We start from the raw sequence: 24,736 nt of genomic DNA on the forward strand, positions 1-24,736 counted from the left end.
AATTAGGCGATGACGTAATTTAGCGCCTTCTAGCTACTTTTAGGACAGCCAATAGCTACTTTCCTTACTGAGGAGTTGGCAACACTGCACACAATGGCTGCGTCCGAAATTGAATACTTCCCTACTATATAATATGCGAAAAACAGTACGCGAACAGAGTAGTATGTCCGAAATCATAGAACTTCAAAAACAGTAGGCGAAAAGTACCCGGATGACCTACTACTTCCGAAGTTCGCATACGATTGACACTTTACTATCCCATGATGCCACGGGGAGGAGTTTCGTTATATTTGAAAATGGCGGAAAGCAGAGACGCGGCTGTATTCAAGTGTAAGTACTTTATGAAACAATTTTTGTTTCTTTGTGGTTAAATTGTATTTGTTTAACATCATATAAGTAAACGATTGACTTGTTAAAAGTTTAAATAATGTAAATTGAGGGTGTCCTTTTCCAGCCAATTCAGAAAAAAATATAGTTTTATCATTATTATTACGGAATAGTCCGAGCTAATGTAAATCAGCTAGCTAACACTGTTTTCTTTAAACAAAGACGTTCGTTGTTTAGCAGTTTAATGAGATGGTTACAAAACTACAGTAAACTAAAACTATTTTATTTCTTCTTTACCAGTGTTGATATTATGAAATATTTGTTGGTTACATAGCAAGCTACTGTTAACAAGTGTACCTCAGCTTGTCCATGTAACATTAATAGATTGACCATGGTTCATCACGTTAAAATCTGTTGATTTTGCAGGGGCTGATGAACACACCCGTGTTCTAATTGAGTGGAGAGTGGCTAATGAATAGCCTGACTACGTCAGACTTCGTACTTCCGCTCAATTTCAGTTCGCTTCAGTACTCAGTCTGAGATGGCGACCTGTCTATCAGTTTTCCTCCGGCCTGAAAACAGCCAGCCAATCAACGAACAGAGGGCGGGCTGAGAGCCGTGACGTAGACGCTGATTGTACCGTGGATGCGGCTGAGCCAGCGCATAACACACGTCATAACCAAACGTTATGTGATTGGCTTATGGGTAACCAATGATTTTAAAATTCAGACGTTTTTTATTATTATTGTAGTTCACCCTAAAATGAGAATTCTGTCATGATTGAATCATGCTCATGTTTGGCCCTGTAATGCGATCATTTAACGAATCATATGTTTTACAATGTAATTGACTGTCTTGATATTCTGTTTTGTAATATTTGTAGGATCTAAAATGTCCACAGACTGGGGTGAGCACTGAGGATGAGGAGGTTACAGCAGCATCCTGGAAATGGTATTCTGCCATGGATGAGGCAATAGGGGGCAGACCCTCCATCACACCACCCACCCTTATTGCCTCATCTGGCCAGGATGTTGCTGTTACCTCTCCATCCTCAGTGAGGTCAGAGCGTGAAAGAGTAGGGAGGAAAAGAAAAGTGTTTGAGGAGCTGATCCGAGAGATGGAGGAGAGGGAAGCTGAAAGAGAAAGAGATGCCATTGAAAGAGAGGAGAGGCGATGGAGAGAGATGGAGGAAAAGGAGGAAAGAAAAGAAAGAGAGCGACGAGAGCATGAGAAGAGACGAAAGAAGAGACCGAGAAGTGAGAGAGAGAGAGAAAGGGAGACAAAAGAGAGAGAGGAAAGATTTCTTCAGCTGTTAGAAATAATTGCAAAAAAATAATAAAGGAATCAAATGATACACACTCTCTTTTCATTTATTTGTTAGTAAGTTCACTGTGTCATGCTGTTTTTGCAAGTTTTATTACAAAACACTTAGGCCCCGTTTACACGATGGGAAAACGCAGATATTTCCCTGCGTTTTGGCCTGTCATTTACACGAAAACGCCGTTTTTATCCCAGAAAACGATTATTTCTAAAAACTCCGGCCAAAGTGGAGATTTCTGAAAACGCCGGTTATGTGTTGCCGTGTCAACTGGGAGAAACGGGGTTTTAGGTTCTCAAACGTCACATTATGCGCCAGAAAATGCTTACGTCATGTGAGCGCCCTATGTTTAGAGTTTGTTTGGCTACTATTTGATCATGGATGCTGTTAAGGTGGTACTCATTTTCACTTTTGTGCAAACGGTTTTGGCCTGTTTGCATTTGCTTCGCTGTCTGTCCTCACAAACGAATCTCGCGCCATGTCTGTTGTTTTGAAAGGAACTAGAAGTTGCTCGTGCTATTCGTTGTTGTCGATTTTGAGGATTCTGATTGGCTTGCATGGCTTTACTCTTCTCCCTACACTGCCACCCATAGGTTTGGCATAATTATGATGTTGCTCGACGGCGTATTTATGCGGGTTGATGTAAACGACAACTTTTTTGAAAACGATGTTGTGTGCACGATGTTATTTTTGAAAACGGAGGGGGAGAAATATTCGTTTCTCTAAATACCCGGCTATGTGTAAATGTGGCCTTAATTCCCAGGGATTTACAGTAGCTAGATTGTCAGTTGTAAAGTGCTTAATATGTGGCATTGAGTAATTAATATTTTTTAAGTGTTTTGTGTGTGTATTTTGTAGCAGATTCCAGATGGCACAGCACACACACACCTAACTATTTACATAATAACTAACATAGACAAGCTGGAACACTAGTCAATCTAAGAACAAGAACTGATTTTAACCTGTGTTAATTGTCCTACAGGTTATCGTGCTCATGAAGAGCAGGCACACAGTTGCCTGGTGCAGACACCGCTGCAGCTAGATTGTCCCGCACGTGCTCTCCTGCGCTGGCTTCTGTGTTGTGGGGTTCAGGTGGGCTATCGTCATCCTCCGAAACTTCTGGATCAACTATGTCCCCATTGAGAAGACAGAGGAGCATGCAACGACATCTGGCACAAAAGCAGGGCTGACTTCCAGTGCCTTGAAAAAAATGGAACACCAGTGCGTTTTCAGCATCCCAAAGGCCCTCTCGACGATGTTCTGTGCACGAGAATGCTTCCTGTTGTAGCGAGCCAGTACAGCATTCTGTACAGGCTCTCTATATGGTGTCATGAGGCAGATGGGCGCACTCAGGCAAGGATACCCACCATCTCCAAGGATGCATTTTCCTGCAGGTGGAAACAGTTCTTCAGCACCCTGGCATCGTGCACCGACCCAGGATACCCAACAAAAATGTCGAGGAACTTCCCCTGGTGGTCAGTGATGGCCTGCAGCTGTACAGAATTAAACAGCTTCCGGTTGAAGTAGCACTGCACGTCACTTGCTGGTGGTTTGATGCGGATGTGACAGCCATCTATTGCCCCAGCTACTACACTGAAAGCTGGAGACCCTGCCAGCTGAGCAAAACCTGCTCCCACCGCCTCCAGGTCATCTGCGCTGGGGAAAGCGATGAGCTGCCTCAAAATGCTGATGACTGCCTTGCTCATTCTGTGCACAATGTCGTGCACAGTAGACTTCGGGATGTCAAAGGCGAGTGACACTACCCAGTATGATGCTTCATGGGCCAGCCAGTAAAGGAACACCAGCACCTCAACGTCCTTTTCCCACCCATGGTCGCAATCAGGTTTCACTGCAGCAATCAGGGACTGGATGGACTGCCGTGAAAGTCGGAGGTTGTCAGCTCCATCTTCAAAATACAGCCGAAGAACTGGCACAGCAGCATTCAGGTGGCAGTAGGATGTAGGGCTCACAATCTGTAAATGTGAAAAACTAAAAATGCTGGGCTAACTCGGACAAGCTGCTAAATGATTCAATATACATAAAATGTTTTTCAAATTATATTTCAAATAGTTTATTTATCATCTGTGACCACACTCCATTATTTCAGTTATGAAAAAAAGTGACTGACAAACTTATTGAATAGTTTTACAATAAATCATTTTTATTGAAAAACTTTGACATGGTGTATAAATGGTTGTTCAGGTAAAGTAACACGAGTCATGACAAGAGAGTCATCATAGCCTCACGAATTCCTTGACAATTATGTCCTCCCACCCCCTGAAACATATCTTGATCAGGCTCTTGCAAATCATCTGTGATGTTCCAGTCAGGCAAATAAACTTCTTTGTTCAGCTCACAAATATTGTGCAGAACACAACAAACAGCAACAACATCAGACATCAGAGCTGTGTCGACATCGTTGCGCTTAAGCAAACACCTCCAACGACCTTTAAGGCGACCAAAGGCGTTCTCCACAACCATCCGTGCTGAGCTCAGTCGGTAGTTGTAGTGTCGTTGTTGAGGGGTCAGGGCATGGTGGTTTGTGAAACCCTTCATAAGCCAGTTCTTGAGGGGGTATGCCGCATCGCCGATTAAATGGACAGGAACCTCGACATTATTCACTGTCATGTCATGTAAAAAAATAAATCACAATGCAATTTTTTACAATGCAGCTGTTAATGTCATACATGGTTTAATACACTTGCATCTTGATATCAAAACATGACAAATAAAATGTGCCAGTAAAACAAATACTGCGTACCTCACGAGGAAACAGGTATCCACCCTGTTGCTCTGCCATTTTGAAAATGGGAGAGTTGGACAACACACGAGCGTCATGCGTGCGCCCAGGCCAGCCCACATATACATCTGTAAAGCTAGTTCAAGAGACATGGCATTAAAATATGGACACATAAAAATTAATCGAATTTCTGTAATTAACACAATAGCTTAGGAACTACATTCTTACCAGAAATTGTGGTCCACAACAGCTTGAAGTACAATCGAATGCCATCCCTTACGATTGTAGTAAGCTGTAGCATCTTCTTGGGGAGCAATTATAGGGATGTGGCTACCGTCTATGGCACCAGCACACAAAGGATACCCACGTTCAGCGAACCCATTTAAAGCCTTTTGAAGAGCTTCTCCTTTGGGCAAGGAGATGAAACGTTTCAAAAGCTTTCTCTTAAGTGTTGCAGTGACTTCGTGAACCAGTGTACAAACAGTGGATAGCCCCACACCAAAGAGACAACTGATTGTACGGTACTCGCCAGGGGTAGCATACCACCACAAAACAATAGCCAATCTACGGCGTTTTTCAAGGGGCTTTCTCCAGTTCGTAAGCTTGCGTCTCAGGCTTAGCTCAACAAGTTGCAGAACAAACTCGAACGTGTCCCGTGACATCCGAAAGTGCTGCCGCCACTGATCTTCGTTGAAGTTTTCCAGGACATTTGACCAAAACACAGCCCCTTGAGGTCTTTGTACCATCCACAGTCTTCTCTTCGAAACACCCAGTTGCATGAGCCGTGTACAAAGAACTGTAGCTTTTAGCAACCGATGGCGTCTCCATGCTTTACGTCTCGCGGCTTCATTTTCTTTCATACTCTCCGCCAATTTAACTTCCAGCGTATTCCGTATCGAATTAACACGTTGAAAAGAACTCAAAATCGAAAATAAAATTGTGATTTGACCACGAAACATGTTGTACATAAACAACAAAGTTTGAACAGCAACATCTAATGCCTGATCAGCTGCCATGTTGTTCAAAGCAATGCAAACACTTCCGCTTTTCGACGCGTACCTTACACGTCACATCCTAACGTCACACGTCTATCCGAGACATACACGGGTTGTGTGTGAACGCGCTCTCTGATTCCGGAAAATCACTGGCAGTGTGAATGAACCAAAATCAAACGAACCCGGGTCAAATCCCGGGTCACTTTATCCGTGTATTTTCCGGAATCTCTGTGTGAAAGGGGCTAATATGTCGTGTACACACTCTGACAAGAGAATATTTAACATTTAATTTAAGAAATATGAAGAGATCTTCTTACCTGGTAGCTATCTTTAAGGAACTGGATCATGTGCTTCTTCATTCAAAATCAAACTTTATTTAAATTCTTTATGTGCGTTTAAACAGTCCTCAAAAAATTTTGTGGAGGATGAGAACATCAGTCATGGACACATTATTATTAAACATGAATATTCAGTCAATTATTTTTCTGTCATCTGAAATCTAGCAGAACATCCATTTATTTTTCTTCAGAATTTTTTTTTATTTTAATTTGTTTAAATTACAAACATAACATACATTCAGACATAGCTGGACTCATTACGGTAATGAGAATTTTCACAGAAAATGCAGTAAAATAGAAAACTAATTGATTCCCATGTTGAAATTACACATTGTGCAAGGTAGAGAATGTCTTTATTGTGATGCTTTTTTATATTACTTAATAACATGTTTAATATTTAAAATTATTAGCGCCGTGGTGTTTTAATGATTTCGTGAGAATCACCCATTCAGGGACAGGTGGCTTAGATCGTATCTATCAGACCGTTACCATTTTGTGGAATAATCGAAGATAATGTCAGTAAATTATGGAGTGCCTCAAGGATCTGTAGGCCCTCTGCTATTTTCAATATATATGCTGCCACTTGGTAATATTATAAGAAAACATGGAATTAATTTCCACTGTTATGCTGATGATACTCAGTTAAACATTTCATCACGACCAGATGAATTCTCTAAATTATCTAAGTTGACAGAATGTGTTAAAGATACAAAATATTGGATGACCTATAATTTTCTTCTATTAAATTCAGCTAAGACAGAGGTATTACATATTAGACCAAAAACCTGTACACAGAATCTCTTAGAATACAATTTGCATCTAGAAGGATGGGAGTTATATTAGACAGCAACTTGTCTTTTGAAAATCATATTACATGTTACAAAAACAGCCTTTTTCCACCTCAGAAACATTGCTAAGCTCTGGAATATGCTATCTGTTTCTGATGCAGAAAAGACCTCTAGACTAGATTACTGTAATGAATTACTAGCTGGTTTCCTGCATCCTCAATAAACAATTGCTACAATTAGTCCAAAATGCAGCTGCTAGAGTTCTTACTAGGTCAATAAAATATGATCATATAACACCAATTCTATTATCTCTACACTGTAATTCATACGGAACTTAATAGGTAACCAAAGTATTGCTACTGACCTATAAGGCCCTAAATGGTTTAGCTCCTGTGTATTTAACTAATCTTCTATCACCTTACAATCCATCACGCTCTTTAAACGCTGGGCTTTTGATAGTACCTAGAATATCTAAGTCCACTAAAGGAGGGAGAGCGTTTTCACATTTGGCTCCTTAACTCTGGAATAGCCTTCCTGATAATGTTCGGGGCTCAAACTCACTCTCCCAGTTTAAATCTAGATTCAAGATGCATCTCTTTAGCCTAACATTCATATAATGCATTTCCTAACCTTATACAGTTATAGCAGATCAAATGTACATGATTATCTTTACTTAATGTTATGAACAGCAGCTACACTAATTATTTTCTGTTTGCTTCTGTTTCATCTCGGGATGCCTATCCTGATGTAACTAGAGAGTATGTCAGCTCCAGTTTGGATCCAGCCTATTATGAAGACTTCAGATGCCCAACACATGTGAAGAGACAGTGCCAACTCCTGCGAAGACTTCAGATGATGCAAACTCTGAATCAACATGCACCAATGCTATATTTTCTAAATGTCATAATCATTTGTTAACAAACAAGTATTCATTACTTCAGTGAGCTCATTGTATCTGCATTAAATTATTACATTGTTTAAAGTAATACACTTTTGCTAACTGTGATTTTTTTAAATGTACATTTCTGAAATACATAACTCTGATAACAGATCACTCTAAATTGTAATATGGACTCATGCACTTTCTGTAAAGCTGCTTTGGAATGATGTGTATTGTGAAAAGCGCTATACAAATAAATGTTAATTGAATTTCTATCAATAATACGATTGTTTGCCCCTGCCTTAAGGTGATTTGATTCTATGCTGGTTCTCAAAGGTTAACTGTTTGTGATATTAGCCACAAATATTTCTCTCTTTCTTTCTTTACTTTTCGTTATTCTGTTTTTATGTATTCCTTGTTTAAGTTTAGTCGTATGTATTTGTAGTTTAATTTATTAAACACCATTATACGCTTGATTGTCTCTGTTGCTGTTCACCGATCAGTCACTTAATGTTTTGATCTTTAGCAACAAGTTTTTATACTGTTGAGCAGCAAAGTTATTCTTCATGACAAGAAGACTCTTTCTTGAGAGTTGATAAGAAGATCATACTGTCGGTTCGGTGGGCGAACAGATTTGTTGATTTTAAGCTAATTTGCTACAAATATGAAAGGGTACAATTTTTTTTACCATTCTAACAACCTGAGTGGACAATGAAGATTCAGAGATATGCCAGACAAGTGTCATTTTTATTAGCACAATAATAGATGCAGCTAAATCATTAGCTCATAAAAATGACTTATCAGAAGCTGTTGCCTTGCCTAGTCTTTATTCTACACAGCCAAATTTTTCTGGAGAGATCTTTTGTGGTTGAGGTTGGATTTTGCCCAGAGCTAGAATCATTGGGCTTCCATATGAATAGTATTCTGGTCCAATAAACACCTTCACACCATCAGCATCACAGAAGCCGGCATCAATTTTAGGGAAGGGAATAGGCATCTCCTTTTTAACAACTCGGGGTGTGGCCGAAAGATCAACTTCATACATCTTTTGACCTGAGGAGAAAAATCAGACAGTTCTCATGTTGGGAACTCTGAGACACTTACTTACATAACCACAGTACTTTGATAACAGATGTGAGGTATCTCACTATGGGAAATGCCTCGGGTGTGAGCAATCCTGGAAGCGCTATATGCCCCATATCTGTCAGTTCACAGACCAATTAATTATCAGCATATCTCTTCTCCTTGCAACTACAAGAAGGGAAGTGTCAAAAGGGGACTGAGATAGTGCATTAAGGACCACAGACAGATCCCACGGCGGAATCAGTAACTTTGAAACCCTGTTCAAATGCGGCGCACCAACCTACATAAGAGTAGGTGTTGACCTGTGGTTTTCCTATCAACCCCCAGATGGCACGCAGAAATTGTGGCAAGATAAACCTTAACTGTTGAAAAGGTTCTGCCCTTATCCAACAGTTTCTGCAGAAAACAACACATCTGCAACTGAACAGAGGAAAAAGACATTGTATCTGTGTGCGCACCACTGCTCAAAAACATTACATTTCCGATCATATGCAGAGTGTGTTGAATCTGCCTCGCATTAAGGCAAACCCGTAACCCTCAAGTTTTATTTCTAATGGTATTCTCTTCATCTTCCTCCAAATCCTCTTCCAAGAGATGAGCAATCACCTGTCCTCCTCTTTATCCCCTGTTAAGGGGTCTGATTCAGGGGAGAAAGTTCAGGAGAAATCTCATCCATTAATGTTCAGCAATGTACCTAGAATAACGGGTTGAATAGTTTAGCAGCCACCCTTATGAGGATCTGCTGAGGAGGAGCTTCACAGGGAAGAGAACAAGAATGAAGTAGGGACCACTAGCAGCGATATATATTAGGGAGGCGGGCCTCTCACATCACTGTGGCGATTGGCGTGTCAGCTGACAGACGTGGTGTAATTGGTGCTTCCAGGATTGGTCACGCCTGAGGCGTTTCCCATAGTAAGATATCATACGTATATTTGAAAGAGAACCAAATGCAATAATTTAATATTTTTTTAATGACAAAAATACCAGGAGCAAGGAAATAGGAAACACAAGGAAAACAGAACCGTGCTCACCAAAGAGACAACCACGAATGGACAAGACCTGACAAGGAACATTGAAAACACAAGGGCTTATATACACACAAGGGTAATTGTCTAACAAGACACAGGTGCACACAATGGACCCTTTTTACTGTGATGACGAGTTTCCAGTTATCACCATCGCAAATTTAGTTAAGTTTGTCATATTTTCAATTAATTTAAATTTATAATGCTATACTTTGTGTTATATTACCTTGGCAGTAAATTATAAAAAAACAAATTAACACTGCTGCTTGAGTGTTTCTAATACACAGCTGAGGAAGTGTTGCTAAGTTTCACATCATTCTCCTAAATGCTGTAATTAATCTCCATATTTTTCCCTGTTTAAAAAAAGTCATGGTATTGCTGTCATGGATTTTTTTCTTTTGATATGGGAGCAAATAGGAATACAAAAATTATATTTGCTGTTGTCTCCCATTCACCACTATAGAAGTTTACCCAACAATGACAACTTCTGCTTCAGAGAACCACGTAAATGTGAAAAAGCTTCATCAGAAACAGGAACTAGAAGCAAACTAAAAGTCCACTAAGGCCGTCCCTGCCTGTTCTGTCACTCCACAGAGACCTTCTTTGAGTTCCCCGTGTTCCCTGCCTATATTGTCATGGCTAGGAGTGCCATCTCTGACTTTCCCAAGATCCCTGTCATTACTAAAAAGTCATGACCTGTAGGAGCCACTCCGACATGTATCATGGTTGCGCTTCAGGCGGCCAAAGTTTGAGTCCCGGCATGTGGACCTTTCCTGATCCAGTCCTCTTCTCTTTCCCATTTCATACTAATCCTATCCTATCTCAATAATGGAAAAACACACACACTAAAAAAGAAGAGTCATGGCCTGTCCAAGCTGCTCTGCCTCAACATGGTCTTCAGCCCCACCGGCACCCACCTCCACGTCATATTCTGCCTGTATTTGCTGTTGTTTCAAAATTATTTGTTTGTTTCTTGTTCCTATTTCTCCCTTGTTAATCCTTGATTGTTTCCAGGAATGTCTTGTTAGTCAATTACCCTGGTAGTATGCAAGAAATTGTTTCCTGTATTCATTGTATGGTCTTGTCAATTTCACTACCATTTAGAGGTACATAGTTCTGTTTCTGTGGTTTCTTTGTTTTCTCCTTGTTTTGTTATTTGATTATTTAACTGCATTTGGATCCTCTGTCTCATCTCTGAGAATGTTACAGCATTATTGCATGACAGTAAAGATTTAGTTAGGAATCACTCTAGGAAGTGAAGAGGACATTCAATTAAAATGCTTATTAGTATTACATCCTTCGCTCATCTTGTCCTCACAACATCTAAATACTGTATAGGTAAATGGTGATAAATAATCTGATGAAAATCACATATTATTCCTACCTTGTATAAAGTGTAGAGTGTGCTGTTTTGGACACAAAAATGCTGCATCCACAGGACCATCGATGCCTAGTTCTTCCTTCAGAGGTTTAGGGTAGCCCTCTATGAGAGTAAAATGGACTGCCGACTTGTAGATATAGACTTGACCACCCTATTTGTGCAAAACAAAATAATCTGGTCACCACATGCTGAACACTACCTCTTTAATATTGTAAAAATGAAAGAAAAGGCTTTGAAATGTCAGGATAAAATAATAGCAATGGAAATCTATTTAAACCTTAGGTTCTTTAAGTATTTATTTTACCTGGATGATGTACATATTATCACCATAAGAAAAAACAGCATCCACTCCACCAGAGATTTCCTTCCATAACCTTGAAATAGGGAAATGGTGACTGCCATCTCGGTGTGTGTCCAAACGCAAGTACGTTGCATCTGTAAGTATAGTATAGTTATATTGTGCTCAAACTTTAGATTATGGTCTTATTCTAACTATTAACTACAAGTTAAACTCAATTACTGCTTTTTAATAGTTAGTAAGGTAGTTGTTAAGTTTAGGTAATGGGTAGGATTAAGGAATGTAGAATTTGGTCATGCAGAATAAGCCATTAATATGTGCTTTATAAGTACTAATAAACAGCCAATATACTAGTAATATGCATGCTAATAAGGAACTAGTTCATAGTGAGAATTATTAAGTAGAATTTTCACATATTAAAAGAAGAAAACATAGATTGCAATGATACTGTATTTACCATGGAATGCATATGATCTCCCTTTATCATCTGTGGTGATAGCATGCAGCTTGACCTCACTGCAGCGTAGCCTTGTTGCACCACCTCCATGACCTAAGGAACGATTTCAACTAGACATTAAGTAAAAAATCAAGGTAAAATGAGATATAATAGAGATATACTAACAGAAAAGCTCAGAATGGACATGAAAACAGAACTAATTGACTCACCAAATCCTCCACCGCACCTCATGAAGTAGTTTCGGGCATCCTTAGGATATGTTCCTGTCACCTCCCCAGAAACAGGATGGAATCTAGTGAAGTTGTGACCATGGAAACAGTAATAGTGCTCTAACCAGCGAAAGGCAGATGTGCAGTTTGGCAAGTGTGTCCACATCTTCTTCTTAACTGTCTTTGTCTTGATGTCATAGCTGTAAGTTTCGTTTCCTGCAGAGGTTTGTTGTGTTATATATTAATGTGCAAATCACACTCTATACTATAAGCAAAGCACCAAATTCGGAAACACTTTATTTTGATGGTCCCTTTTGAACATTTTGGTGACTATAAGTAACTTTTCAAATACATGCCAACTAACTCTCATTAGAGTATTAGTAGACTTTTTGCTTTATATCTATGGTCCTCCAACAGACATTTTACTGACTATAGGTAACTTTGCAACTACATATCAACTTATTCTAACCCTAACCCTACCAGTTAGAAGACATGTAGGTGTAACGTTACTTATAGTGAACAGAATGTGTTAAAGAAACCATCAAAATAAAGTGAATCCACAAAATCTGCACACACAATGCTAAGGTATACCCATAATAGGTGTATTCTGAGTATGTAACAGCTTTATAAAGCCACCCAATCTTTAAATAACTAAATTGTCATTGTTGATATGTATGTAGAGCATATGTGATTCAATAACCTTTGAAGAACAGCACTGAATCAGTAATGCATTCTCCTTTGGGACACTCAACAGCAGCATCTAAGTGGCTGGGGATACCAGGAAACTCCTGCTGTATCTCCACAGGGTAGCCTTTCTCAAGGGTGTGGTTGTAAAAGCTGAAGACTTTGTCATCCTTAATAGAAAAATAGAAAATACTCATCAGCATCAAACTGCATGTCTATGGTTGTTATATTATAGACTGTAGGCTTGGGTTTGCACAGTGTGAACACAAATATTTGAATAAGTTCCTAGTTGTGCAAAGTTGATTTCAAATTGTTTTGATAAAGGTACTCTCTGTGTAGAAACATTCATGTGACAGCTGGTGAGGTACTAGATGTAACTCATAAAAAGCACCAGAAAAAAGTAGATGTGGTCATGAACACTGGCATCATCTTGATGGTGCATGCGGAAGGCTGCATCAACATGACCCAGGTGATGATAGTCGTCCAGTTCTTTGAAGATGCTGCGTGAGAGCTCAGCTGATCCAAAGAAACCTTTCCATAAATGGTCACCTGAATATGAATAATTAAAATCAAGAAATCTATATTAAATTTAACTCGACCTGGCATGGCCATATAAGGACATTTCTAATACATGGTGTGGAATAATAAAAGATGAATGATCAAAGTAGACCTTTGAAAAAGAAAGTGTTTCCTTTTTCATCGGGAGTGATGGCATCAAACTCAATGCCTTTACACCGGTCAGGTTGGGCATCATGGTGCTCCTCCCCTTTAGGATGTTCCTCAGGGGCATCTATGATGATATGATTACATGAATTTATCATTCATGACATCTAGAGCATGCAGTAGTCTTTGCACACTGAGTCTGAGTAATTTTCTTTTTAACGTAAAAAATTCGGACGAGAATTTCTGACTCAAGGTGCAAGGACCTTTAAGGTCCTTCCACACTGTCTCCAAAACTTTCATCCATCATAAAAAAATTTGGATCGGGTTAAAGGTGCAGTGTGTAATTTTTAGCGGCATCTAGTGGTGAGGTTTGCGAATTGCAAACAGTCAGTCACTCACGGCCTATCCCTCAAATTGCAAACTCGAAGGAGAAGCTACGGTGGCCGACGTAGGATCGGAAGATGTCGTCGTCTGAGTCTGAGTCAGCAGAGGGTAGCAAGTCAAGCAATGAGGTTTCTTTATATTATATTTTATATTAAATTATATTTACTTAATTATTCAGTAAAACCACGTTATTGCGATTGTTATTTTTACTTGTTCATCATTGTGTTAGTCTTTTATTCACTGACTTTACTATAGCTTGTTTCCATGCTAGTTAGTATAAGATAAGAGCTATGGATAAGAGCATCAAAGCAGCTAGGTAAGGGGAAATAGCTAACGTTACGATGTCCGAGGCATGTTTTTCTCCACGTTTGCAGAGTCAGGGACAACCTGAGTATTCTACTGCGTCTTTTTCTGCTCCTTCTCATTCAAGTTAGTGACGAAACGCGCTCTGTAGCGCTGTTTGTTCGCTGTCGGCTACGGTAGAAACATGACGTCACAATATGTCGACCTTCATAGAAGGGGGGTGCCCGCGGTTATGTAGATATAAATGACTCATTCTAAGGTAATAAAAACATAACGTTTCATTAAGTAAGGTCTTTATACACCACTGAAAACATAGTTATGGATCTTATATTGCATTTCTGTCAATAGATCCTCAGAAATATTACACATTGCACCTTGAAATTTTCCACGTTTTTTGCATCCATAGCAAGCATTTTGAGAGGTGTTTTGACAATTCAGAGCCACCGTACAAGGGAACCTTGATGAAGAGTTGGAACTCTCCTTCCTCTTTACGCAATCTCAGGATTGAATGGACCCAAATTTTTTTTTTCTTCTTTTTCAGAAGAGAGAGGACAACATTTTGTATTGTTTTGTGATTTTTTTTTATTTATAACAGATTAATTAATACGCATGGAACTCAGTGTGCAAGGTTTCTGTGCATGGCGAATTTCTGGGATGACAAATACAAAGAAACGCATACGAAAATTTCAGACACAGTGTGCAAGGACCTTAAAGGGTTAGTTCACCCAAAAATGAAAATTCTGTCAGTAATTACTCACCCTCATGTTGTTCCAACCATGTAAGTCTTTCGTTCATCTTCGGAACACAAATTAAGATATTTTTGATGAAATCTGACAGAATTTTGACTCCTCCACAGGCTTCCAGTGTGACCGAAACTCACCGGCCCAGAATAGTTATTAAAACATCGTTAAAATAGTCCACGTAACTACAGTGGCACTACATTAAGTTTATCATGCGACGAGAATACTTTTTGTGCGCAAAAACAAACAAGAATAACAACTTTATTCCACTTTTCATTTCCTTCTCTCTGGGCCTCGTAGTGTTTTTGCGCTGCGCGTCTGTGTTGCACGTCATCACGCAACACACACATGACCGGCGTCGACCAATAGTGAGCCTACGTGGTGACGTGTAACACAGACGCGCTGCGCAAAAACACTACGCAAACCAACTAGACATCCAGAGAGAATGAAATTAATAGTGGAATAAAGTCGTTATTTTTGTTTGTTTTTGCGCACAAAAAGTATTCTCGTCGCTTGATATACTTAAGATTGAGCCACTGGAGTCACTTGGACTATATTAACGATCTCTTTAATAACTTTTCTGGGCCAGCAAGTTTCGGTCACATAGAAGCCTATGGAGGAGTGAAACATGGCTCAGATTTCATCAAAAATATCTTAATTTGTGTTCCGAAGATGAACGAAGGTCTTACGCGGTTGGAACAACATGAGGGTGAGTAATTACTGACAGAATTTTCATTTTTGGGTGAACTAACCCTTTAAGTATACTGCCATTGCACATCCAGTCTGTAGTCAAACATAACACATTTAACCCTTAACATAACATCAGCATAATAATATATTAATAGTAAAAGCCTCCAGTGTGGCAAGAAGAATTTAGCAATTTTTCAAAATATGATGCTAGATTTTCATGCTTACCTTTTATCATGACATCATGGTGCCTGAAATAAAGAAAGTCGTTTCAGAGATTTAAGCTTTTAAGCTATAACTATAAGCTATATGAGTGTATAACCCATAAAACTAACGTGAATTAAGCAAGGACAATTTGTAGCTAAAGTGCATGTTTTAGCAAACTGCTGCCTACTGATGAAATATTAAGGTATTTCTGGAAGGCAGCCACATAAATACAAATGCTGATGTGGACTTTAATCAGTCAGTATCTGTGTTATTGATTGTTCTGCATCAGTACAAACAACGATGGCCCAAATTTAAGTTTACAAGCAAACAGAGGTTGATGGAAATATACTGGTCAAATATGTCCTAAAATAGCTTTTACTAATCACATTTATTCTGCAGAAAGCTAAGTATATACAAGTGTTTTACTGTATGTAAGACAGAGTGCTGTGATTAAACTAATACTTATTTGTTCCAATGCATTTTAGGATCTTTAGAAAACTAAAGGCTGTTTTGGATCTATTTGCAGTCTTTTCTAGATAGAATGTGATATTGTATCAGATACTCACGCTGGAGCGGCGTTGCTCAGAGCTAGAGCCAAGCATACACACAGGGAAAGAAACAGCGCTGTCATGATGAGCTGTCCAGGTTAGCTGAAAAGGCACTGAAGTAGGGACTACACCGGGCCTTTATAGTGGTGCTCTCAGTGGGTGGATGCGTTGAATGTTGGAGTGTGAGCTGTATTCCTTTGGTAAACATGACCAAATGTACAGACAGAGCTGGCCAGAACAGGCGAGAAGATTCTATTATTACAAAATCCCCATTTTAGAAAACAAATCATTAATCCTGTTAACCCTTGTGCTGTGTTGAAAACCCTATAACACTTGTGATGTTCCCGGTCAAAAAATTGCTTATAAATCTCGTTATGCGATATTTCAGTCTTTTCGTCAGCTTATTTTCTTTCATTTATGACAGGTTTTGTATTTATTTTTGGAACTGATTGATCGTAGGCCTCCGTTTTTGAGTGAAAAAAAAGCATTATTTGTGGATAATTTTGTCAATTTTACATAAAATATGAAAAAAATAAATGCACTGTTTATCACAATAATTAAACATTAACCAGGAAAAGTTTTGAAATGGTTATATTTTGTACAAAATGGTACAAAGTCACACTTGTGGTGTTCCCGTCAAAAATGACCAGCCTACAAAAAATAGCTTTGTTGTGAAACTGCCAAGATTTAAATTCCATAAGAAATGGGATAACCTTTCACAAGTCAGAATGTGTTGGTTAACTTTTTAGATTTAATAACTTAAAGGGTTAGTTCACCCAAAAATGAAAATTCTGTCAGTAATTACTCACCCTCATGTTGTTCCAACCCCGTAAGACCTTCGTTCATCTTCGGAACACAAATTAAGGTATTTTTGATTAAATCTGAGAGCTGGATCACTCCTCCATAGGCTTCTAAGGCATTAAAGACATCGTTAATATAGTCCAAGTGACTACAGTGGCTCAATCTTAAGTTTATAAAGCGACGAGAATACTTTTTGTGCGCAAAAAAAACAACAAAAATAACGACTGTATTCCACTATTCATTTCCTTCTCTCCGGGCCTCGAGTCTTTTCACGTAGTATAACTGCGCAGCGCGTCTGTGTTGTACGTCACACGTAGGCTCACTATTGGCCGACGCTGGTCATGTGTGTGATGCGTGTGACGTACAACACAGAAGCGCTGCGCAGTTATACTACAGGATTGGAACAACATGAGGGTGAGTAATTACTGACAGAATTTTAATTTTTGGGTGAACTAACCCTTTAATATTACAGGATTGAACTATGGTACTTTTTTAATGTTTTTACTTTTACTATGGTCACTTTTTATATTATGTTAGCTGACGCCCTCTTGTTGTATTGTGTTAGTTTAGCAAAACCATCTGCTTAAGTCTATTACAGATATAGATATTCTTACAACGTGCCTAACTACGGCAGCAGACGGTCAGTCAACTTGCTCTTGAATTAGGGTGACCTAGTTTCAGGACAGCAGGACAATGCGGGACATGTGTGTCAGAGATAAATGTACTACTATTATACTATGTAAATATTGATTTACATTAGTTCTAAAGCCTATTTGCAATCACATTGGATGTTTTTTTTTTTTTTCTATTTACAAATAAAAAATTCCATCAAAAACTGAAAATCATTAGTAGCTCACTAAACTATATACCTTATTAATATACAATATTCTAAATTCCAGTTAAGCAATGGGAAAAGGACCTAAACATAAACACAGATATTAATTTTTGGAGACAAGTTTGTATCAGCACATTTAGTTTGAGTAGAAACACCAACATACTAAAATATATTTTATATAGAATACATTTAAAACAATATAACATTTCTAAAATGGGTACGGCGGATTCTGACAAATGTATTCACTGCACACTCAATATTCCAGATGATTATCTTTATGCACTTTGGTCCTGTCCATCAGTTACTCCATTTCGGAAAGATGTTACTGCTAAACTATTTGTTTATTTTAACTGCGTAATCCCCACAACTCCATTATTATGTCTCTTAGGTGACCATTCACATATAAAACCCACGCCGGATTACGTAACCCCTAATCTCTAGTTAATCAACAATTTTAAACTGGAAAAATAAAAACAGAATCTCTGTTACACAATGGCTAAAAATATTAAGAGACTTCATTAATAATGAAAAATAGCCATATTAAAACATAAGATATCTGAATTCAAACAACTGTATGGCTCCATTGTTCTTTTTCAAATATTAAGTTACCCTGATTTGTGAATTAATGCCCCTATTGAATACATACTCTTATTATGTACAAATAAGTGTATCTGCAGTGAAACATTTTCAAAATATTTCCTCTATTTTTATTTGTACGTGTGTAACTCTTTGAATGATCTCAGCTTCTACTCTCTCTCTCTCTCTTCATGTAGAATTAAAGGTACCATATGCTTCTTTTTTTTCTTTTCTTTTTTTGTCACACCATTGTTCCCATTACTGTTAGATCACAATTCTTTTTTATTGTTATTATTTGTATTCAGTCTTTTACTATTAACACTAGAACTCCCAAGGCGGTCATTTTGACCGTTTTTAAATTTTAAGGTGTAATAACTTTGTTAAAATAAAATAAATGTGGCTGTAGGACTCTGACTTTTCCTAAATATGTGTAAATTTTATTCTGACACTGTTATTTTATTAAAATCACAAAACACAAAACAGTTCTGACTATTTCTACCTAGAATGACCATGACAGTCATTTTGACTGCACGCATTATAGATAGATCATAAGTCCGCTACATTGCAAGTTTCGCGGAGGGACTTCATCACACGACTGGCGAGCGAACTTCGCTCCGACCACATGGAATCAAAAGCCATACAACTGGAGGAACTGCAAACAAAATAAAACCAAGGGGACATGTGCCAAATGTCACAAAGTGGTGTGTGGGAGCTGCACACGAAAGGCTGTGTTTACCTGTGTGGAATCTGCGTAAGCGTCAATGATGCGGGGTGTTTGCGCCGGTCAAATGGGCAGTTAACCTGATTTTGTTCGTTAATATTTTTTGTTCACTGAAACTAATTGTTCTAAAGCAGTTTTCTTGTTTAGTGTTCATGTTTTTTCTTAGCCTGTTTGTGTATTGTGCTGCATACGTGTCCGTGAAAGTTTTTACAATGTATTCAAATGTATCAGTGTTTTTGTTATTGTATATATGTTATAAGTTATTGTATCATAAGATTTGTTTTTATTGTACAAAGAAAATAAGAAAATATTTATCAATTAGGCTGGAAAATACATTTTGTGTCCTGATCTTTATTATTACCTATCGTAACATTGTAGATCCATTTATTTTTAGATTTTGTATTGATTATTGAACTTATTTACAAACAGGGCTGTACTAAACGGTATGAAGCTTTGACGTTTCCTAACTTTTGTGCATGTCTATTCACGTGGTGAGTGCGGTGAAAAAAATATTATTTTGACGCAAAACGTTCCTGACATAGATTTTTTAGATTGCACCTGCCGGGGCAATCTTTCTTTTGTGCTTGTTTTAAGGGCTATGACGACAGGAATTAAAAGCTTCATTGGAAAAGAGAAGGTTAACATGTACAATAGATATGACATGACGAAAATGACGTTCAGTACGGCCATATGAACGTCAAAGTATGAGCGGTCAGAATGACCGCTATGGTCGTTCTAGTAGTTATGGAATTCCGGTAGTTCTAGTGTTAATTAATAATCATTCTATTAATATTTATTTATCCTTCATTATTTTCCTCTTTCTCTTTATAATTTTCTTTGTTTCTCTCTCTCACACTTTTTCTTTCTCTCTCTTTCCTCTTCTAATATCTCTCATAATGAAGAGATAAAGATTTTTACAACAATGAATTGCTCCATCTCTCTTTCTCCCTTGCTTTCTATTTCCCTCTCTCCACCTCCTTTTCTATCGTTCATTTTATATATATCTCTCCTCAACATCTTTCTTTCTAAAAAATTCACATTTTACTAAATATAAAATAAATGTTTTTTTAAATAATATTTTACTTTCTTATATATTTTAGGTTACCATTATTATTTTACCCCCGCAGGCACTACACCACCGGTAGTTGGTCTATTACAACCGCGGTGGTAAAAAAACTGCCACCGTCACAGCCCTAGAATCATGTCACCTTTGCCATTCTCCTATTCTATAAAAATTGTTGTACTCTTTTTGCTAGTGAGATTCCCTCTTTAATTGGTCTGATGTAGGAATGCAACAACGCGTCAACGTAATCGATTGGATAAATTAGTCAGTCGATTTGGTCTTAGGGTCACGGTTTTGGTATGATTTGGTATGTTCAGGGGGAAAAAGGACTGCTGTCAAATAAAAATAAAGAAATGTAAGATCATTTAGTAATTTGAGTGATTCTAACAGGTCAATTTAGCTCAAAGGAATTATTAATTAATTTATAGGGAATTCGAAAGAATCACTTATTACAACCGAGCAGCTCTGCAATATATAAATATCCAAACTATAGTGAAACACTATAGTTAGCAAGGTAACTTAGATCAGCAGTTTAAGACATTAAATTCGTAAGCACATAACACAAGTAACACTTCTCTTTAAAAATACAAACAAGACTTTATTGATTTTTCTGACTAACACATAAAACTAATATCTAACACAAACACACACACACATTCATACGAGTTGCAGAAAGAAAGAGAGAGTGAGGAAAGAATGAGTTTTAAGAGTGAGATGATGAAATCCCAAGTTTCTATATGCACTTATAAGACATAACCTGAACGAACCATCAAGCACTAATTTAACCCTTCGTTTCTTAGGTGGGTTATTAAATCTATATCAAATACACCAGTTCAGTTTAAAAGTCTGGAGGCAGTACTTTCTTGTCTTTGCTTTGGGGATTCCCTTTGTCTGCATCAAAGGGGTTTCCCGATTTCGTTGGCTGGTCTCCTCCTGCCTGGTTCTGGGGCGGCCAATCACGTGGTGTGCTGGCGGATGGATTGAAAGTCTTTGTCTGAAGCTGGTTTTGTCGAATCATGGAACGAAACTTTGCCGCAAAACTTAACTTAGAACCGAGACTCACAACGAAAAGAAAGGAAAACTTACAAAAGAAAGAAAATTGAGACGAGAGTAGTTAGATGACTTGAATGAAGCTGTTAACCCATGTTCTTCTGATCTTAATTTGGGTTCTTTGTCTCTGCGCGTCTACATGGTTACTGGTCTGTCTGGTTTATCTCTTCATCTCCCGCTGCATTTTTGTTCTGCACTAAACTTAAACTTTGTTCTGGTGTTAAGATTTTAAACTCAAATGTCCGCCCAGCCTCCTGGATCAGTTCTGACCAATTAGACACTGTCTTTATTTAGGAGGTGGTGTTCTCTTCACTTCTTATCATAAATCAAGCTTATCTGTGCTCTCCTTACTCTCTAGCTCTAGCTGTCATGATTCCTGTCCTGTGTTTCCCTTGTCGTGTGTGGACTTTTGTTATTCCCTGTCCTGTGCCATGTTTTGTAGTCCTTTGTAGTTTTTCTTGTTTATTAGTCTCCCCAGGTGTTTCTGATTAACCACACCCCCTTGTTATCTTGTTTAGCTTGTTTGCCTGTGTATATATACCTCTGTGCTTCAGTTGTTGTTTGTCGGTCGTTGTAGCTGTTTCCTGTCCTGAGTTCCGTGTTCTGTTTGTTCTATTAAAGTATGCTTGCATATGGATTCTCTCTCTGCTTCATCCTTGCCTCATCGTAACACCAGCAGAGAGGAAAGAGGCCACAGTTTAGACATTATTACTATTATAAGAATACGAACATTTCACACAGATTTCACTCAAGCCATCTTTTGAATTAAGAACATACGATCGTACTGATAGGAAGCACGACACACTTTCATTCAAGCATCTAATAGTTATAACAATTACATGAATTATATGGGATCTAAGCATATTAGACACACACATATATTGTAGACACAAAATAGAATCATGTAGTTGCATGATGTTTGATTATAAGTCCATTGAGAATTGTTCTGGGATGATCTTATCTATTGTTTTAGGTAAAATCTCAGTTCTCTGGTTTGAAGTGATTTCAAAACTCTGGGTCATTCAGAGGTCCTTAAGGAGACTGGGGTATGTTTTGTGTCTGTGTGGAGTCCAGCAGCTTTTGCCATCTCTGAACCAATCAGTCTTTGGAACCAATCTAACATTGACACGTTCTTCCTTTAGTTGGGCTCATCTCTTTGAAGCTTGCATAGCCGTAAAGTTCTTAGCTGGGGGTTTTCGTTGGTTATCGGAGACTGGCTGGAGCCTGATTTTATGGCCCTGGACTGGTGATTTGGGTCTGGAATGTTGGGTTCTGTGTGGAATTATGTTTGAACAATTCACCTGGAAGATTCATTTGTGTTTGATTTGCACTCAATCCTACAGAAAATAAGAACAAATTGTTGTTTTCAATAAACAATATTATAAATGCAGGGCAATGCATTTTCCCCATGGATGTTTACAAATTATCCAGTGCCTTTTTCTACTCCTGCATTATATCCACCATATGGTCCATTTGTTCATCCAGGTCATGTCTTTCCAATGGGGAAAGATCCAGGAATGGCACAAGAACAGGACACACCTGAGTACCAAAATGCTAATCCTTTATGGAGAGATGCCATTCATGTCCCTGAAAGCCTGCTCAACCTAAATGAAGGTGATGTTCATCAACTTCAACGCTTGGTGGATCCTCTGGATGTCTCCAGTGATGGCATGGGTGTTGACCTTCTTCAGATGACAATTATGTTCCTGCAGTCTGTCGTTCATCCATAGACTCTGATAATATTGCAGTTTCGTGACACATTTTTTAACAGCATTTATAAGTATTGTGTTTTAAGTAAATAAGCCATTGTAAACTAGCTGGCCATTTTTGTCAATTACATAGGTTTAGCTTATGTTTGTATGACGCTGACAGCATTGCATATTACCCTATTTGTAAATATGTTTCTGGATGTGGTATAGAGTATTAAAAGGGTAATTGTGTGTTTTATCCCCGTTGAACTATCTTTGTTATTTTTTTCCTCTGGCATATTAATCACCAGTTCATACATAAAAAAGCCAAGTAGTACAATTTAAAAAGTATTTACTAATTAATACTTTTGTAGATGTGTCCATCATATAACATATCACATATGATTAGTAATACATTTATTTAGATTCAATGGTAACACTGTACATTAAGGTCCATGATCTAACGTTAGTTAACTAGCAAGAACTAAAAATAAACTGCACTTCTACTGCATTTTCTATTTTTTTTTTATTAACTAGCATTTACACAGATTAACAAATACAGTAACATATGTATTGCTCATGGTTAGTTCATGTTAGTTAATATATTAACTAATGTAAACTAATGAATTGTAAAATGTACCAATGTACTTTCATCAATGCATTTCTAGACGGTGACGTTTGGTTTAATATGATGGACATAGTATAATATTCTAATATAATTAACTAAAGTCTGGAATATGATGTTTTAGGAATAATCTACAGTAAAAATAAAAATCATATTAAATTACGTGCAAATTTAACGTGAGACGTGGGAAACCCCACCCCAACCAACAGGATGATGGGAAAACGTGGTTTGCATATAGACAGAGCATTAGCAAATAAGGCATCGTGGAGTAAGATCAGAGTTCATCCTTTACTACAAGACATGTCGGATCAGAGGTACAGATCACGTCTCTTAAGTTTAAGATCTCAAATAAATGCTAATTTTGATAGATTGATAGGACAAGCAACTATGGGAAACGAGGACCAAGAAGGCAGTCTTGTTGAAAGGTAATTTGGTGTTAATGTAAAATAATGTAACGTCAAGTATAATTGCAAGACAGGTCATTTGTTTATTTTATGTACAACCGATCAGTAAATTATATTATAATTATAATTGAACATGATCATGCTGCACGGACTCTTGCGGGCAGATATAGGCCTAGCTAAGTGTTTTTTGGCGGTCGATCACTTTTTTTGCAAGACACGTGGCTGTTGCTAAAAGAGATGTCAATAGACCTTTTTCACAATAACCGGAAATACGTAATCGTTGTGGAAGCGGAGTTCCTGTCAAGCGTCAACACACCAGAAAAACATAAACCCGGGCAAGTTTAAAATGGATCAAAGAGTCTACAAAAGTTCATTAACGGATTTGCCAAATATTACATTTGCTGATGTGACGACTCGTAGAGGAAAACTCCATCACCAAAAAGAAAAAACGAAATAAAGGGTAAAAAAATTTCCACACGGAATTTGTCCATAAATATCAAGGTAAGTAGAGAGCGAGGCTAACTGTTACTTTACTGTTAATTAAAATGACACATCATTAGCGTGTCAATAGCTCTTGCTAGTTGCTTGCGCCATTTGTTTATGTTGCTTTGACTGCGGAGGAAGTAGATTACCACGATGATTGCGTATTTCCGGTCACAAATACGGAAGTTGTGAGAAAGGTCTATCATGTGAGCATAACTGAAGGGTTACTGCGTGGACGTTAACGATATTCTAAAACAAAATGTCATATTTTGAGTGACTTTTGTACTTGTAGGTTGCGAGAGTTCAGAAATGAGACAAATCCAAGGCCGTCAAGGAGGAGGAGGAGGGTAGTCAACACCCCGCGGACGTTAAGGGTTTGCGTGGGATTCATAAATGAGGGAAACAATCGACCAGTTACTCGACGTAAGTATTATC

The 24,736-nt window shown here is 38.1% G+C and overlaps 1 protein-coding gene across 1 annotated transcript; it reads right to left on the bottom strand.

Moving 5' to 3' along the window:
* Positions 1-8,114: 8,114 nt before the first annotated feature.
* hpxb (hemopexin b) lies at positions 8,115-16,279 on the bottom strand. The gene is made up of 10 exons (XM_084407957.1): positions 16,074-16,279; positions 15,529-15,551; positions 13,194-13,313; positions 12,915-13,072; positions 12,540-12,693; positions 11,840-12,055; positions 11,631-11,723; positions 11,180-11,310; positions 10,879-11,026; positions 8,115-8,439 (listed from the first exon to the last, which is right to left on the bottom strand). Exons 1-10 carry the CDS (start codon positions 16,136-16,138, stop codon positions 8,213-8,215), a joined length of 1,335 nt encoding a protein of 444 aa, XP_084264083.1. The 5' UTR covers positions 16,139-16,279; the 3' UTR covers positions 8,115-8,212.
* Positions 16,280-24,736: the final 8,457 nt, after the last annotated feature.

This window comes from Rutilus rutilus (genome assembly GCF_951802725.1).
Source record: "Rutilus rutilus genome assembly, chromosome: 4".
Lineage (NCBI taxonomy): Eukaryota > Metazoa > Chordata > Actinopteri > Cypriniformes > Leuciscidae > Rutilus > Rutilus rutilus.